General features: G+C 41.3%; 1 protein-coding gene across 4 annotated transcripts in view; it reads left to right on the top strand.

Annotated features, from left to right (window-relative positions):
* The window catches only part of Vti1a (vesicle transport through interaction with t-SNAREs 1A), a 323,734-nt gene that overhangs the window by 1,442 nt on the left and 306,213 nt on the right, over positions 1–16,079 (top strand). For all 4 annotated transcript variants that reach the window (XM_057777477.1, XM_057777479.1, XM_057777476.1 and 1 more), the window contains exons 2-3: positions 7,827–7,885; positions 15,278–15,388. In XM_057777477.1, coding sequence (XP_057633460.1) covers positions 7,827–7,885; positions 15,278–15,388 — 170 coding nt within the window. The remainder of the gene's footprint in view (positions 1–7,826; positions 7,886–15,277; positions 15,389–16,079) is intronic.

The raw sequence follows: 16,079 nt of genomic DNA, 5'->3' as shown, positions 1-16,079 counted from the left end.
GAGATCATCTTGATTTTGTTGTCACTGTTGTCTGAGACTTCAGCCTTTGACTTGAGCCCCAGAACCTCAGATTACCAGGACTTGTAGCTGCAGTTGGAGTTTGCTCGTGTTGAATTTTAATGTGTCTTTTGTTTGTTTTTAGCAATAGTAATATTTCTTGGGCAAATACTTTAGTATTGAGAGACTGTTTTGCAAAGTAATGTCATCCAGGGTACAGAATTGTGTTGACCTTTTCTGAGAAACTAGATTTTGTTACAACTGAGTTTTCTTGCCTTTGTGTTTAAAATTCTTACCACTTAGAAGGAAACAGTTGAATTAAGTGTCTTAAAAAATAAAGATATTGTCATGCCTCTTCTTATATGTAATGTAACATGAGGCCCAAACAGAATAACCATATTTCACTTGAAAAGAGATTGTATTTCTGGTATTGTGGGGAAAAAAAAGTGTACTTGAATAATTAAATGACTCTTTAAAATACAGTGGTTTTTCTCGTAATAATGATTTGTGCTTGCTCCCTTTTAAATCTGCTCCTAATTGATAGAAAAAATATTTTTTTCATGAGTTTATGAACTAACAGGAATTAATAATGTAACATAGCAAAAGCAGTATACTCAGCAACATACTGCTTTTTATTTCTCAATATTTTTATATCCATATTATAACTAGTAATTATAATATCCCACAACATAATTGTTGTGTCACTCAGCTGAAGTAGACCAAAAGATGAGCTATTATTTACTTGGAATAAGAAGATAAAAAAATTGGAACAAACCTTAACGTCAAGGTAATTTATGTAGGTTGGAGTACCCAGAATCTGTGGACATGAACTACTCTATTGTACATGTATATGTATTACGGTGACTTCCAAGTAGAATAGAAAAAAAAATTCTGAAATTTTATTTTAAAAAGAAACTTGATTACTCTGTAATACTTTTTCAATAAAAAAAACTTTGCTCTTTGAAGTGTTTGAATTTTAACTAATTTTAATAGCTGTGATTTTTAGAAGATGGGTCCCTTAATGAATACTCTGTGGTTACTGAATTTAAAGATTGATTTTTAATGATTACTGTTATGTTCAAAAGTCAGGAAAATCAATGAGCTGGGACCATAACTCTCTTGATTTTAAAAATTCCTGATTTTGTGGTATTGGGGGTGAATTGCTTAGCACAACAGTTCTCCACAGGGCAGAACTTCCATCACGACAGGCATCTTGGAGGATCCTCACCAGAATTTCATTTTGCTCTTCTCCCCATTCACAGAGACCTAAGGGTTACAGTTAGAATGTACCAAGAATGTATTTTGGCAAAGTGATTAAGGCTTGGGCTGTTGCTGTCAGACCTGTTAGGATTCCTCGCCTGCCTAAACTTACTACAGATGTAGTTGTGATCAGATGTCTTGGCCTCTGTAAGCTTTCCTCTTCCACCTGAAGAATGGGAAGGAAAGGGTGGTCATTTTAACCTTAGAATGCTGTAAAATGCAAATGAGGCATACAACACAAACAAGAGAAGGCATAGCAGACTAACCCTAGGGGATACCCTTTCATCTGTGTTTCCTTCAGCAGTGGGCAGGCTTGGCCAGGCTCCAGCTCAGACTTTGTCCTCTCAACTACTTTAAAGAGAACCTTGACTTTAGATCCTCACCTCCTTTCTGTGCCTGACGTACAGTGAGGTTAAAGGCTCTTGATAAAAACCTACATTTCAGGAAAAGTAGGTGCTGAGGGCTTTGGGATGTGGAAGTGGAAATGGTTTTAAATTCAGGATATCAAGAAGGAAGGGAATTGAGGAAGGGGAGTAGCAGTGATGGGGCAAAGCAGGTGTCTTTTACAAGATACTTGGATCTAACGAGGAACTGTGTCACCCTAGAAGGTTTAGGAGACCATGGAAGCTGGCAGATAGGATACTTTTCAGTTGAGTATACTGGGAGAACAGTGTCAGTTGTCACCTATGACAGTTATGCTTTATAAACAAGTGTTTGGGATTTTAGTCATCTTTGGATAGTAGACACATAGAAATTTGTGTCATGTATGTGTATATGCACCTGTTTCCATGTTTAAATTTACACACATTGGCTACACTCAAAATCCAGGGGGATTGTGCACCCTTGGGCAGTTTAGTTAATTTAAGTCATGCCTTCATTTTATATTTGTATTCCGGGAGGTTGGACTCAAGGCCTTATCTCTTGTTAAACACACACTTAGCCAGCTGTACTCCTGGCCCTAAACTTTTATTTTTATTTTTTTTAGAACAGTTGAAATATAAAAATCACAAAAATAACTCCATTTACCCATGCCAGTGGCCTCTGTTAACACTGCACCTTGATACATTTGCTATAGGTCCTGAATCCGTATTTTTTGGTGTTGACTGATGTTGCAGTGATGAGGCGAGCAGGCCTGCTTTTCATCCTGCCCTGCTCCTGCACGGCTAGCTTAGCCCCAGAAATAATAACACAGAAACTGTATTCATTTAAATACTGCCTGGCCCATTATCTCCAGCCCCTTATTGACTATCTCTCACATATTGATCTAACCCATTTCCATTAAATGTGTGTAGCACCACGAGGCTGTGGCTTACCAGGAAAGATCCTAACCTACATCCATCTAGGGCCAGAGATTCATGGCATCTGCCTGTCTCTGCTTTCTTCCTCCCACAATTCTGTTCTGTATTCCCGCTTATCTATGTTCTGACCTATCAGGCCAAACACTTTTCTTTATTAATTAACCAATGAAAGCAACAGATAGATAGAAGACCCTCCTACATCATTTCCCCTTTTTCTGTTTAAACAAAAAAGAAAGGCTTTAACTTTAACATAGTAAAATTACGTATAGCAAAACAGTTATCAAGCAAGAATTACAGTTACAATATTTATATCTATTTTATCTTTTATCATAACAAAGGAAAACTATAACTATCTATTCTTCAACTCCATCAAAGACTCCAGAAGGATATAATATTACCTAAGTAAATGAGAAGTAAGCAACTTCCAAAACTCCAGAAATGACAGAGACATCTCACTGCCTAGATAGTCACTCAAAGTTTTTCTGTACAGTTGGAGCATCCATCTTCAACCTACAGGCCCATAGAATCCAGCAGACATTTCCATGAAGCAGGAAATTTCAAAGGCAGTTCAGTCACTTTCTGCTGTGTCCTGCAGAATGTCTCGCAAACTCCTTCATGAATCAGGAATCCCGAAGGATCATCTCACCTTTAGGCAAGTTCAGCAGTCCTCTCTCTTCGGGTTCTTTGTGTCCAGTTTATGCAACAGTCCAGGCAAGAGCAGTTTCTTGCCCAAATGACTAACCAACTCCATAAGGAGCCTCTTCGATATCCATCTTCCTCTTGAAGTAGATTGGTGCTGCCAGGAGCAGACGTGTCTCATTGTCATGAAAAGCCCTAAGTTATTAAAACATTTAAATGCCATGTTCTGTAGTCTTTGAAAGATATGAAGAATGCCTATCTAACTGAAATATATCTCTAAATATCTAGAAAATCTAACTAACATGACTACAAGCTTGATTATTATTGATGATTAACCCTTAACAACCTATATTTCCTAATTATACATTACATTTTTAAATAAACTACATAATCACAATATCTTAATCAATCAGAAATACATATACATATAATAAAATTTATACCAATGTAAATTATTTATATCTATATCATATCCCCCTTTTAATGTAAAAGAACATTTATAAACAATATCTAGGAATATTGACATAGTTATTTCTCTCCAAACTGCTTCATGCTGAATGGGGGCGCTGTTATTTAGGTCTTTCATGGTATAACTTGTGTGTTAGGTACATCTCAGTCACCAGTTGAGTGAAGTAATTTTTTGAAAGTATTCACAACAACCTTTCAGGAGGGCGTGGTCTATCATACCATATTGGGATAGAAGCAATCCATAGGGTCTCATCCTCTGTGAAAACAAAAGAAGAACCTCCTTTCTAAAGCATCATATCCTTAGACCCAAATTCTGAAGTCAAGATAGCTTTAAAATATACATCCTGGTTTAGTTTCTCAGCCCATACAATGAACCATCTTTCTGTACTTAGCTCTGTCACAGTCAAAAAATTGAAAGAAAATACAATAATACACAGAATCCAGGCTCTCTATGAATTTTCCATTTTTACGTGGCTTATTTTTCTTTCTTTTTTTTTTTTAGTCTATAACTATCTTTACTCTGTCTCTTTAAAGACTTTACCTCTTTTTAAGGCATTAACTTTATTCTCTATATTCTTTTTCTTCTCTCTCCCAAGCCTACGTATGTCTAACACTATGACCCATTTAGAGGTCTTTTATGTCTGAATCTGTCCTATTGCATTGTCTTTAATTTTCTACTGTCCAGGAACATTTTTGGTTTGCACTTTCAAATCACTAAGTGCTTAAGAATCTAAGCTGTGACATTCCTTGGTCAAAAACAGGTACTGCCTAGTCCAACATGGCAGAGCTGCTTGTGACTCTGAATCAGTTGTGCCTCTGAGCTGCAGAGTGGCAGGCTGCTCTGGATGTTGGCTCCACCTCTCTCCAATTTCAAAATGGTAAATGTATGATTTCTGCTAGCTCTGGGGCTGCCAGGTAGGAGCCACACTCAGCAGCTTAACTCTGAGACTGAGTGTGCAGCACAGAAACTCTTTTCATTCAAGTTACAGCCAAATCTGCCACATAGAGCACCGCATAGCCTGAAAACATCTCTCTGTATGGTGGCAGAAATAGTGCTCTCCCGTCTACCTAAGCCTGATCCCACAGTCTGCCCAGGCAGGGAGCACCGAGCCATTGGCATAGTCTCAGAGTTTTTTCTTCCCAATCCCGAGTGGGCACATAAACATCCAGTCTCATAAAAGCCATTGAAATGCTTTAAAGCCGGAGTTTGTACTGGCATCACAGCCTAGGAAGCTGCGTTTTAAAATGGGGCGGCTTTTTTTCTGCTGCTATTGCTGAAATAGGAAATCTCTCCACGGCACAACCTAGAAAACACCAAAAAGCTGTGTTAAATTCTCTCTCCCTTATTTTTAATCCCTCTCAGGTTTTTAAGTGGATTTAGCCCCACGTTGGGTGCCACTGTGTTGTAGTGATAGGCGAGCAGGCCTGCTTTTTGTCCTGCCCTGCTCCCGCATGGCTAGCTTAGCCCCAGAAATAATAACACAGAAACTATTCATTTAAATACTGCGTGGCCCATTATCTCCAGCCCCTTATTGGCTAACTCTCACATATTGATCTAACCCATTTCCATTAAATCTGTATAGCACCACAAGGCTGTGGCTTACCGGGAAAGATCCTAACCTACGGCTGTCTTGGGCCGGAGATTCATGGCGTCTGCCTGTCTCTGCTTTCTTCCTCCCACAATTCTGTTCTGTATTCCCTACTTATCTATGTTCTGACCTATCAGGCCAAGTAGTTTTCTTTATTAATTAACCAATGAAAGCAACAGATAGATAGATAGATAGATAGATAGATAGATAGATAGATAGATAGATAGATAGATAGAAGACCCTCCTACATCAGACTGAAGTTCATACTTTATTCACATCGTCTTAGTTAAAACTAGAAAGAATTCTTTTCCTTTTTAAACCACATGCCCTTTTGCATGGATCCTACAAAAGATGAAGCAGTCATGGCTCCTTAGACTCCTATGGGCTGTAAGTTCAGAATGTCCTGCTTTGAATGAGCAGATGGTTTTACTGGAGTAACAGACACTGGCAGAACACTCCTTGATTGGGGTTTTTCCACTTTTTTGTTTGTTTTATCTCTTATTATTAGCCTGGGATAATGGGTTTTAGTGAAGACAGACCCAGATTGGTTATTTTCTTCCCACAATGTCAAAAGGACATGCCCAATATGCCTTTTCATTGCTGATGTTAGTCTTGATCACCTGCTGATGTAGTGTTTGACACTACCAGTGTGAGCAAGGGATTGAGTCCAGCTGTTGACTGGAAGGCAGAATTGCATAAGAAAGCAGCATTTCTTTGTCTTGCTTGAAGAGGGTGCTGAGCAGAAAACTAAAAGTGGTCAACACGAAATGTAGGTGGTGTCTGTGAATGAATTTGATGACTTCCTAGAGAAGGAAGCCATAGTTCCATAATGGCTTGTTGTTACAGTGTCTAAATAAACCATTGAGACTCAACACCTCAGTATAAAAGGCATTCATTGGGACACACACATGTACATGTATATTTTAAAACTCCATTTAGAAAACACAGGCCAAGTTTCAGGAATAAACCACTTATTGTCCAGGATCCCAAACCAATGAGTAAGTCAGTGGGTTTGGGTTTGGAATCAGAAGTCAAGATTTTAAGTATCTGTTTCTTCTATCTTAACGTTACTCCTTTTAAAAAAAGTTTTCTAAAATTTTGTTTTCTGCACATAAATGTTTGCTTGCATGTGTGTCCACCACATGCATGCAATGCTGGAGGAGGTCCCCTTCCAGCTCCCATTGGATCTGGAGGTGCAGACAGTTGTGATTCACCATGTAAGTTCTAAGAACTGTATTTGGGTCCCTGCAGGAGTACCAGTGTTCTGCACGGCTGAGCCCTCTCTCTCCAGCCTCAAACCTTCTTCTTAACACTATTGAAATCATAATAGTAAGGAGTTACAAGCCTTGTCCCAGCTTGTGGAAGTGTTTTATATACGAGTTTTAAATTATAGTCACAAATCAGTGATTTCAATTTATTGCAATGGTGACTTAGCAGATTTCTCAGGTCACTACTGTATCTGCTATTGGCATAATCTCTACCAGGAAGCAAGGTTCTTTTTAGTCTCTCTTATAAATATATGACCTCTTAAAAATTAGGCCCTTCCTTGGATTATGTATTTCTACATATTGCAGAGTCAATGTTCAGTGTAGTTTGTGACCCACTAAAGAGTATTTTTAAAAAGAGTTATTTATGTACTTTATGAATATGGGTGTTTTGTCTGTATGTATATTCCATACCAGAAGAAGGCATCATATTCCATATAGATGGTTTTGACCTGTGGGCCCATATTTCATACAAAATATTTACAGACAGGCTCATTGGCCATTAGGTAGCTGTAATCCTGTCAAACAAGCAAGATAGCCATCTAACAAAGGCTAGGATGTATGGCTCCTTTTCTTTTGTTAAAAATGTAGATAGTCTGGGGAGAGGCATTTTCCAAAGCTGGTGACTTAAGTTGTAAGTGTTTTGCTAGCCCAGGGTCCCCTGGAAAGAGAATATTAATGAGTGTCCACCTTGGTTACCTGGGGGATAAAAGGTGTTTTGTGTAATAAACGCGGGTAGATCTTCAGGAATGGAGGAAGCCTGAGATGCCCTTCCAAGATGGCTGTGTGAACTGTTTCTCATTATTTCTCGCACCTCCATACCAGTTGAGTTAGGAAAAAATAGTTTCTATGTTGGGGCCTATGGGCCCTGACAGTGAGCCACCATGTGGGTGTTGGGAATTGAACTCAGGACCTCTGGGAGAGCAGCCAGTGCTCTTAAATGCTGAGCCTTCAGCCCCCAAAGAATGATCTGCTTGCTTTATATTTTCTGATCTGGTTGATCAGAAAGGAGATGGCTGTATAAAAATAAGAGACTTTAGAGCATTGGGTCTAAACCTGTGGGTTGTAAAAAGGGGTCAAATGACCCTTTTAGAAGGGTCTCCTAAGACAATAGGAAAATATAGTTGTTTACATTGTGATTCATAATAGTAGCAGTTATGAAGTAGCAATGAAATTAATTTTATGCTTGGGTGTCACCTCAACATGAGGAACTATATTAAAGGGTTGCAGCATTAAGAAAGTTGAAAACTACTGCATATTCAATTTATCTTGTATAATTATTATTTCTTTGATATTATTGCTTGTTTTAGATGAGAAGAAGCAAATGGTTGCCAACGTGGAGAAAGAGCTTGAAGAGGCCAGAGAATTGGTGCGTAGCCTCAGGGGTGTGTTGAACGTAGCCTTTTGAGCTGAACCCCAGAGTCTGCTGTGTGTGCTAGGGCATGCATGGAACAGTATGCACTCAGGCTCCACTTCACAGTTCAGTGCTTTTCAGATTAAAGGGGATTTAATCACTTCCAGAGATTTTATTCTTTCTAGTAAAGATGACTCACTAAATGCCAGCGTCTAATTTATAGTCCTTCAGAATTACCTCCTAAGAACCAGTCTCTTAGTACATGATCTTAGTAGCTGATGTTTGACAAAGGCACACCACACACTAGGGTAAGTGCATTGCTTGTGTGATAAGCGTTAACTCTCATAAATTCCTTGTGGGATAACTTGTCTTTCAAAACTGACAGAGGTCTGAGATTTCCACCAGCTTGGAAGCTGAAAAAGCTTGCCAGTCTCTATGGATGCCCACAGAAGATATGAGATTTCTTCTGTATCTATGTGTATGTACATGTTCATTTGCATGTGTGTGTGTGTGCACATAAATACATATGGGTGTAGAGGCCAGAGGTTGGCATCGGGTGTCTTCAGTTTCTCCAGTTTCTCTCCACCTCTCCACCTTTTTTTCCTGGCAGGTGTAGCACAATTTCTAATTGGTCTTAGAAAAACCTGGAGTCAGATATTAGGGGGTGAAAGATGAAAAGCTGAAAGATCAGAGAAGCAGAGCATCCAGCCACTGAAATTCTTACCTCTACCACGAAAGTTCTTACCTTAAACTCAACAGGAGGCAAGATTCTGCCTCTACGAATCTGCCTCTATGAATCCTCAGACTGAATGCCTTCAGCTCCTTTCTCCTCCGGCCTTACAGTCCTCTCTCGTCTTCCCCTCCCTAGTGCCCGAATTGAAGGTGTAAGCCATCATCAACCACTTGGCTCTGTTTCTCTTTTAGACTGAATCAATCTTGTGTAGCCCAAGGTGGCCTTGAACTCAGAGATATGTTGCTTTTGTCTCCTGATTTCTGGGATTAAAGGTGTGTGCCACCACTGCCTGGCCTCTAAGGCTAACTAGTGTGGCTACCTCTGTACTCAGATCTTCAGGCCAGCTTTATTTGCTGAAGCACAAACAAAATGGGTCTCTCCCTGGACCCCAGGCTCACTGACTCAGGAAAATGTCCATCAAGCTTTAGGGATCCCGTGCCCACTTTACAAGGACTGAAATTGCAGGCGTGCATCGTGCCACAACCAGCTTCTGTGTGGGTGCTGGCGATAGAGCTCAGGTCCTGTGCTTGTGCTGCGGATGCTTTGCTCCCAAGAAAGGAGACTCCCCAATCAGACACTGAAGCCTCCTGTGCCAGGATGTCAGCTTGTTAGCTTTAGTCCCCTGAGCCTCAGTTTCCACAGAAGAGATGCAAACACTTGCTTCCACCAAGATCGCAAAGCCTGAGTCATAAGCCACATAGAGCAGCCTGTTCTTTGTCCCAGAGAGACATATTGTTTCATTCTTCAGTGGCTCTGTGTGCATAGACTTGGAGATACAGTATGGAAGACTCGTGAGAACACCACATTCATGCTCAGAGAACCCTGTAGGAGCCTCAGAGAATCATGGTAGAGTGATGCCTGGGTTGTTGCCCCACTCTTGTCGATGAGGACTGACGCTTAGAAAGCTAGGAAATGTGTCTGAGGCCCCACACTCTCTTATGCTTTGTGCCGGGGTGTCTACACTTAGAGCCCTGGCTCACACATTGCTTTTCATGACAACAAATCCTAGGGAGAAAAAGAAGGAAAGGCGTTTTGCCCCCATTGTGGAAACTGTTCGGTTGTTGGTGTGCATCATGGCGGAAGCAAGTGGTGGCTTTTCTGAGTACTGAAGGGACGCCAGAGGATGCGCTGGCAGACTCAGGCCCGTTTTCTGAAGGGTTCCATTTACTGCTGTTACGTATCCAAAACTTTTGCAGCACTACCGTAGAGGTGCCTAGGAATGCAGGTTCTTGACTATTGTTGTTCTTCAGAACCTCCTTGGACCCTTAGGCAGCTCCGGGAAGGCAGAGACTTCTCTAGAGGGTGACTGGAAGGCCTGACATTCCTGTCTTGCTTTGATGGATTATAGTTGTCAGTGGAGCCGTGCACCAGAGGCAGCAGATTTGGAGGTTTCAAGAAGGAAGCTGTTCTCCATAGCACAGCATACTTTTCCTGGGGTCTAAGATGGACATGACTGGGACCTGCAGAGTTGCTCCTCGGTTTTCACTGTTTGTTGTTCTCCTTGTGGTCAGAATGACCGACTGTCTCTGTACCATTTGGTACCATGTGGCTTGCTTGCAGGGGCTGCGGGCTGCTGCCACTGTCTCCATCTCCGTTTCCGCATCTTCTAATGCCTGTCCTTCTTTATCCTTTCTTTTCATATTAACTGTTTCCTTCACACTTCTTCCCTCTCATGTGAGACTTGAGATGCCAGAGCAGCCAATCCATACATTTCTTCCTTCTGCTTGGTGGGATAACTAAAGATAAAACTAACTGGTCAGTTTTCTGGATTTTGAGTTATAAACACTTGATTTGTTACACATCTTAGGGCTAAGACGTGATTGGGATGACTTTCCTACTGATAAGTTCCTGTGGCAGCGTTTTCCTCTTCGGGACTGCTGTTTTTATTTTTTTTAAGCCTCTAGAAACATTTTGCTTACTTGATGATGAAGCTGGTCTCTTTTTGATTGAAGAGGTTCTGCCAAACCAAGCCCTCATGGAGCTGGCAATACTTTATTATTAGTAATATGACTCTAAAATAAGCATTTATGTTCGTTTAAAATGTTCAGAAAGCTGAATTACTTACTTTTAATGGTATCTTATATTACAGACTGTTCTTTTGATGAGGAAACTGTTAGAAAAGCTTGATTGTGATTTGATTGCTCGGCTGGTTGTTTTTCTGCCCTTCGTGGTTTGTAGTAATCTATGGACACTGGACTTACTGGACTTATGTGTCCTCTTCTCTTCAGTGGCTGCACGGGCGTTGTGAAAACAGAAGGAGTATATGTGCCTTATTCTTGACCCTAATAGACATATCTCACCTTGCAAGAAGTAAATACTTACAAAGTCCGCGCTCTCAGTCTTATTCATACAGTGCTGGGAGTCCTAGCTAGAGTGACGAGAAAGGAATGAAAGGAATACAACCAGGGATGGAGGAGGCCAAATCACCGCCTTTTCAAGATGACACGGCCCTGTTTTTAAAGCTCTAATGACTCCACCTGACAGTGCTTAGTATGCACTTTCAGCCGAGCAGTAGGATACAAACTCACTGTGCAAGGGTCAGTAGTTAAGTCATGAGCTTATCAAGAAAAGGACCAGGAGGCAAATTCCCATACACAGTTCTTCAAAAAGGAGAAAAACCCACCCACAGTCCACAACCTGGACAGCCTAGACAACAAAGAGGACCTAAGAGAGACATGCATGGAAGACATAGGAAGGAGAAAAAGACAAGATCTGCTGAGCAAATTGGGAGTGTGGGAGTCGCAGGAGAGGGTAGAATTGGAGGGGGTGGGAGAGAGGGGAGCAGATAAAAATGTATAACTCAATAAAAAAAAGAAAAAAAAGAGAAGAAATAGGAACAAACCTATCAAGGAGATGAGACCTCTGTAATATAAACTTTATAACACTAAAGATGTTGAAAAGAGAAACAGAAGATGACAGATCCTTCCATGCTTACGGGTTGGCAAATCAATATTATAAAAATGGCTATATTATTGCAAATTATCTTTATGTTTAATACACTTTCCTTCAAAACTCCAGTGTCATTCTTCACAAAACCAGAGAAAGGAACCTAAAATTCATATGGAAGCACAAAGCAATCCTAAGTAGAAGCAACAATGCCAGAAGCACATGATACCCAGTCTCAAATTCTACTCAGAGCCATAGTAACTAAGGCAGTATGGGCACCGGCGCAGAAACAGTCCTGTAGACCCCTGGAGTAGAGAACCCAGAAACAAGCGCACATGGCTTCAGCTGCCTGTTTTCCTCCATAGGTATTAAAAACATACATTGCAAAATAGGCAGCCTTTACAACAAATGGCATTGTGAAAACTGCATTTGACATGCAGAAGAGTGAAACTAGATCCTTACCTCTTGTCCTGTGCAAAAAAAAAAAAAAAATTCAGTTGAAAATGAACCAAAGACCTTTATGTAAAGCTTGAGACTGCTATGGCAAGCCTATTTATCTTTCCTTATGTGTATGTATACATACACACATGTGTGGGTGATCACAGAGGACAGAAGATGGTGTCAGATTTCCTGAAGCCAGAGTTACAAGAGGCTGCGAGTCACCTGCAGAGAGTCTAACCATCCAACTCAGGACCTTGGCAAGGCAGCGAGTATACTCCACCCTAAACTGTCTCTCCAGCTCTGAAAAACACTTAAGATACAGGCAGAAGCAGGACCTTTTCTAAAAGGACTCTAAAAAACTGACAGATAAGATTACATAAAATTGAAAAGCTTTACACAGCATAGGAAATAATTACCAAAGTGAAGAGACAGCCTGTGGGACGGGAGAAAATCTGCCAATTACACTTCACATGGTGGGGGGGATTGATTTGTAGGAAATAAAAAGAACTGCCAAAACTAGATGCAAGAAAAGCAAATCTTCCAGTCAAAGAAACAAGCTAGTAAAAAAAAAAAAAAGTTTCACGTCCTTACCCATCAGGGAAATGTAAGTTAAAACCCCTGGAGGTTCCATTTGTTTGGTCAGAGTGGCTAACATCAAAGGACAGCAGGGCCAGGGTGATGGTAAATCTGTAATCTCACGAAGAGGCAGGAGGAGCAGAAGTTTAGCGGTACATAGTGATTTCAGGGGTAGTCTGGGCTATATTAGACACTGTCTCAAAAAATTAAAAAAATAAAACAAAACCAAAAAGGAAACCAATACTGGCAAGGATACTGGAGAAAGGAAACATGTCCACTGTTGATGTGAATGAATGAATAAGGGCAGTATGGAAATCAGTGTTCTTAAACCGCTAAAGGTGGAAATGCCGAATGAGACAGACATACCGCTGATGTGTATAGCCAAGGGACTTTTACGTCCTGCTACAGAGATACTTCATATCTGTGTGTCCCCAAGAACGAAGACACGGGAGCAACCTGAAAGTCCACTCACTGCCACAGAGATACTTCATATCCGTGTGTTCCCAAGAGCGAAGACACGGGAGCATCCTGAATGTCCACCAACCGACGAATGATAAAGAAATGTGGTGCTTACATCATGGGATTAGATTCTGCTGTAAAGAAAATGGAATCATGACATTTGCAGGAAAAAGGATGGAACTGGGAACGATTATGTTAAGTGGAATAAGCCAAACTCGGAAAAATGAGATTTGTTTTTAATACACACATCCTAGATTTGAAAGAGAAGGTATGGGGGAGGGGACCCAGTAAACTAGAGAGATGACAGTGGAAAATTCTTAAGGAAAGGAGAGAGAAAAAAAGAGGGTAATTGAATGCTTGTGAGAAGAGAAGACAGAATAATGGGGGAGGAAGCCGACTGGCAAGAGGGAGACAAGGGATAGGAGACAAGTAAGAACAAAGTGTGTACGAAAATGCCGTGGGAAAACCCACCAGTGTGTGTGCTAACTTACAAAGCCAGTGAACAGTGACGCTGTCAGACCTTAATGCCTTGATATGTGGTGATTTCATTTATTGCCACACAAGCTTGGGGACCCAAGTTTGCATGTAAACTAGCGGGCAAGGTTGTGATGTCTCTAAACCTGGCCCTGGGAGGTGGGGGAGGGAAATAGGCAGATTCTTGAGCTAGCCAGCTATCCTAGCCCATTGGTGAGCACTGGGTTCAGTGAGATACGCGATTTGCTTTTTAGGAAATTTAGTAAAACAAATATAAAAGCGTAATGTTAAAATGATTAATAATGACCGTGGAAAAGATGTTAAACAAATCCTGCTTCTGATTATACATCAGTAGAATGGAAAGCAGAGTCTCTAAGAGGTGTCAGCCACAGTCATGCTTTTCATGAGCAGCTATATGATATGCCACTGCTGGGCAAATAGATATACTAAATGTCTGCTTGGGAAGGGATGGTCAACCTTCACATTTACGATGAGCTATATCAATCACTTACATGATCACTGTTCGCAAAAGGCTAATTAAAAGTATCTGATTTTCTTATAAAAGTACATATCTTAGCTGGGCAGTGGTGGCGCATGCCTTTAATCCCAGCACTCGGGAGGCAGAGGCAGGCGGATCTCTGTGAGTTCGAGGCCAGCCTGGTCTACAAGAGCTAGTTCCAGGACAGGAACCAAAAGCTACGGAGAAACCCTGTCTCGAAAATTCAAAAAAAAAAAAAAGTACATATCTTATTTACAGTTGCTTGTTTGGTCTTTCTGTATTCTACTATAGCTATTCAGTCTTCACAAGTAAACAGCGGTGACAGACTTGCAGTGGTCACAAATGCAATAGAATGCTCTCAGAAGCAAATGCATTGCTGTCTTTTTCCATGGAAGTTATTGACATAGTCTGGACCAATTTGCTCTTGTTTCTGGTTTATCCTCTTTTAGGGGATTGTACAAATTAGCCCCCTTTGCAACCTCATAGAATGCTTGCTCTTTTTCTTTGTAACTATTACTATAGTTACTGTCAATCTAGTGATACAGTGCCTTAAATACATTATAGGCATAGCTCAGTTAATCTTCATGGCTGTCCTGAGGGTCATTAAGACCTCTGTTCAATCCCTCATGCCTGATGAGTAGCGGTGCCTACAATGAGGACACAGAGTCTCCCCATGAAGCCTGGGCTCTGAACCGTTAGTTCATTTCTCTCTCGGCACCCATTAAACTCTCATGTGCTGTATGCAGAGTGTTACAGGATGGCAGATGGTTAAAGCATGCCGTGCTATGATTTCAGTGAGCAAGGCATAACTAACATAGCTGTATACATTAGCTCATCGGTGTGGTTTTAATGTGTAAGAGTTAGGCTGGCGGCCGAGGTCACATGTTGGTTGTATGTGATTTTCTCACCTAGGAAAAACTTTCTCAAAGAAATTTCCTCACATATTTAAGCCAGGCTGCTGTTTCACGGGTGAGCCACAGGAAACAGTCTCCCATCATCCTGGAGATTCACAGTCAGATGACCAGATCAGGTTGCAGGGAACAATGGGCTGCTCCAAGGACACTGATAACAAATTAATGAGAATGTTTTGATTAATGCATGTTTTTCAACACAAATTCTCAACAAAGCAAGCAGCTTAGCACCCAGTGTCATGTCTGGCTGCTTCCTGAACCAATCAGGAAGTAAACGCTAAAGCATTCCAGTGTTGCATGAGCCACCAGTGCCCTAGCTCTGCTTCCTCAGCTGCAAAGCCAGGACTTAGAAGCCAATCCTTTTAGCACTAACCATTTGGGCGAATAAAGAATATGCATGTGGTTCACATTTTTTTCTCCCACTGCAGCTTGAACAGATGGATTTGGAAGTTCGAGAAATTCCACCGCAAAGTCGAGGAATGTACAGCAACAGAATGCGAAGCTACAAGCAGGAAATGGGAAAGCTGGAGACAGACTTTGTGAGTTCACATCTGCCCTCTGTTGTCCTCAGAGTGTTAGGTTGCACTTCCGCCTCATTTCTTTGGTGTTTCCTCCCCATGCCTTAGTCAGCATTAAGTGCACAGTCTCAGAGCTCCTGCAAAAGATAGGTTTGTTTAGGACTGGAGATGACAGGGATTAGAGGTGGCAAATGATGGAAGATGGATGACATGGCTCGCAGCTAGATCCAAATGGCACAGCCTTTGAGTCTGCAGGGTTCTTAATAGTGTTTAGCCTTGGTTGGAATTTCAAGCTCCAGTGTCCCGGGCCTTTACAGTTCCTGGGGCTGAGTAAATGGCTCAATGCATGAGGACCCGAGTCTGCAAACCCAGCAGTCATGTAAGCAACTGGGCTGGGTGGCGTATGTCAGCCTTCTGAATATGCTATAACACAGTGGGCCTTGAGGACATTAGACAAAGTCAAGCAAGTCACTCCCAGAAGACAGACAAGGTGCACGTTCCCTTATACGAGATTTCGAGAATGGTCAGACCCAGGAACAGAAAGTAAAATGGCACTTGCTGGGGATGGGACAAGGAGAACCTAGCGCTGTTGTCTGTGTAGACTTTCCATTCTACAAGAAGCAGAGTTCTCCAGCTCAGTACTGTGAATTGGTCTAGCACCAGTTGGCCAGGCACCTAAAAGGACCTAAAGTCGTGTATTTTATGTCATTTG

Source organism: Chionomys nivalis, chromosome 8, assembly GCF_950005125.1.
Source record: "Chionomys nivalis chromosome 8, mChiNiv1.1, whole genome shotgun sequence".
Taxonomy (NCBI): Eukaryota; Metazoa; Chordata; class Mammalia; order Rodentia; family Cricetidae; genus Chionomys; species Chionomys nivalis.
Note: the sequence above shows the minus strand (reverse complement) of the source record. Positions and strands in the feature narration are given on the sequence as shown.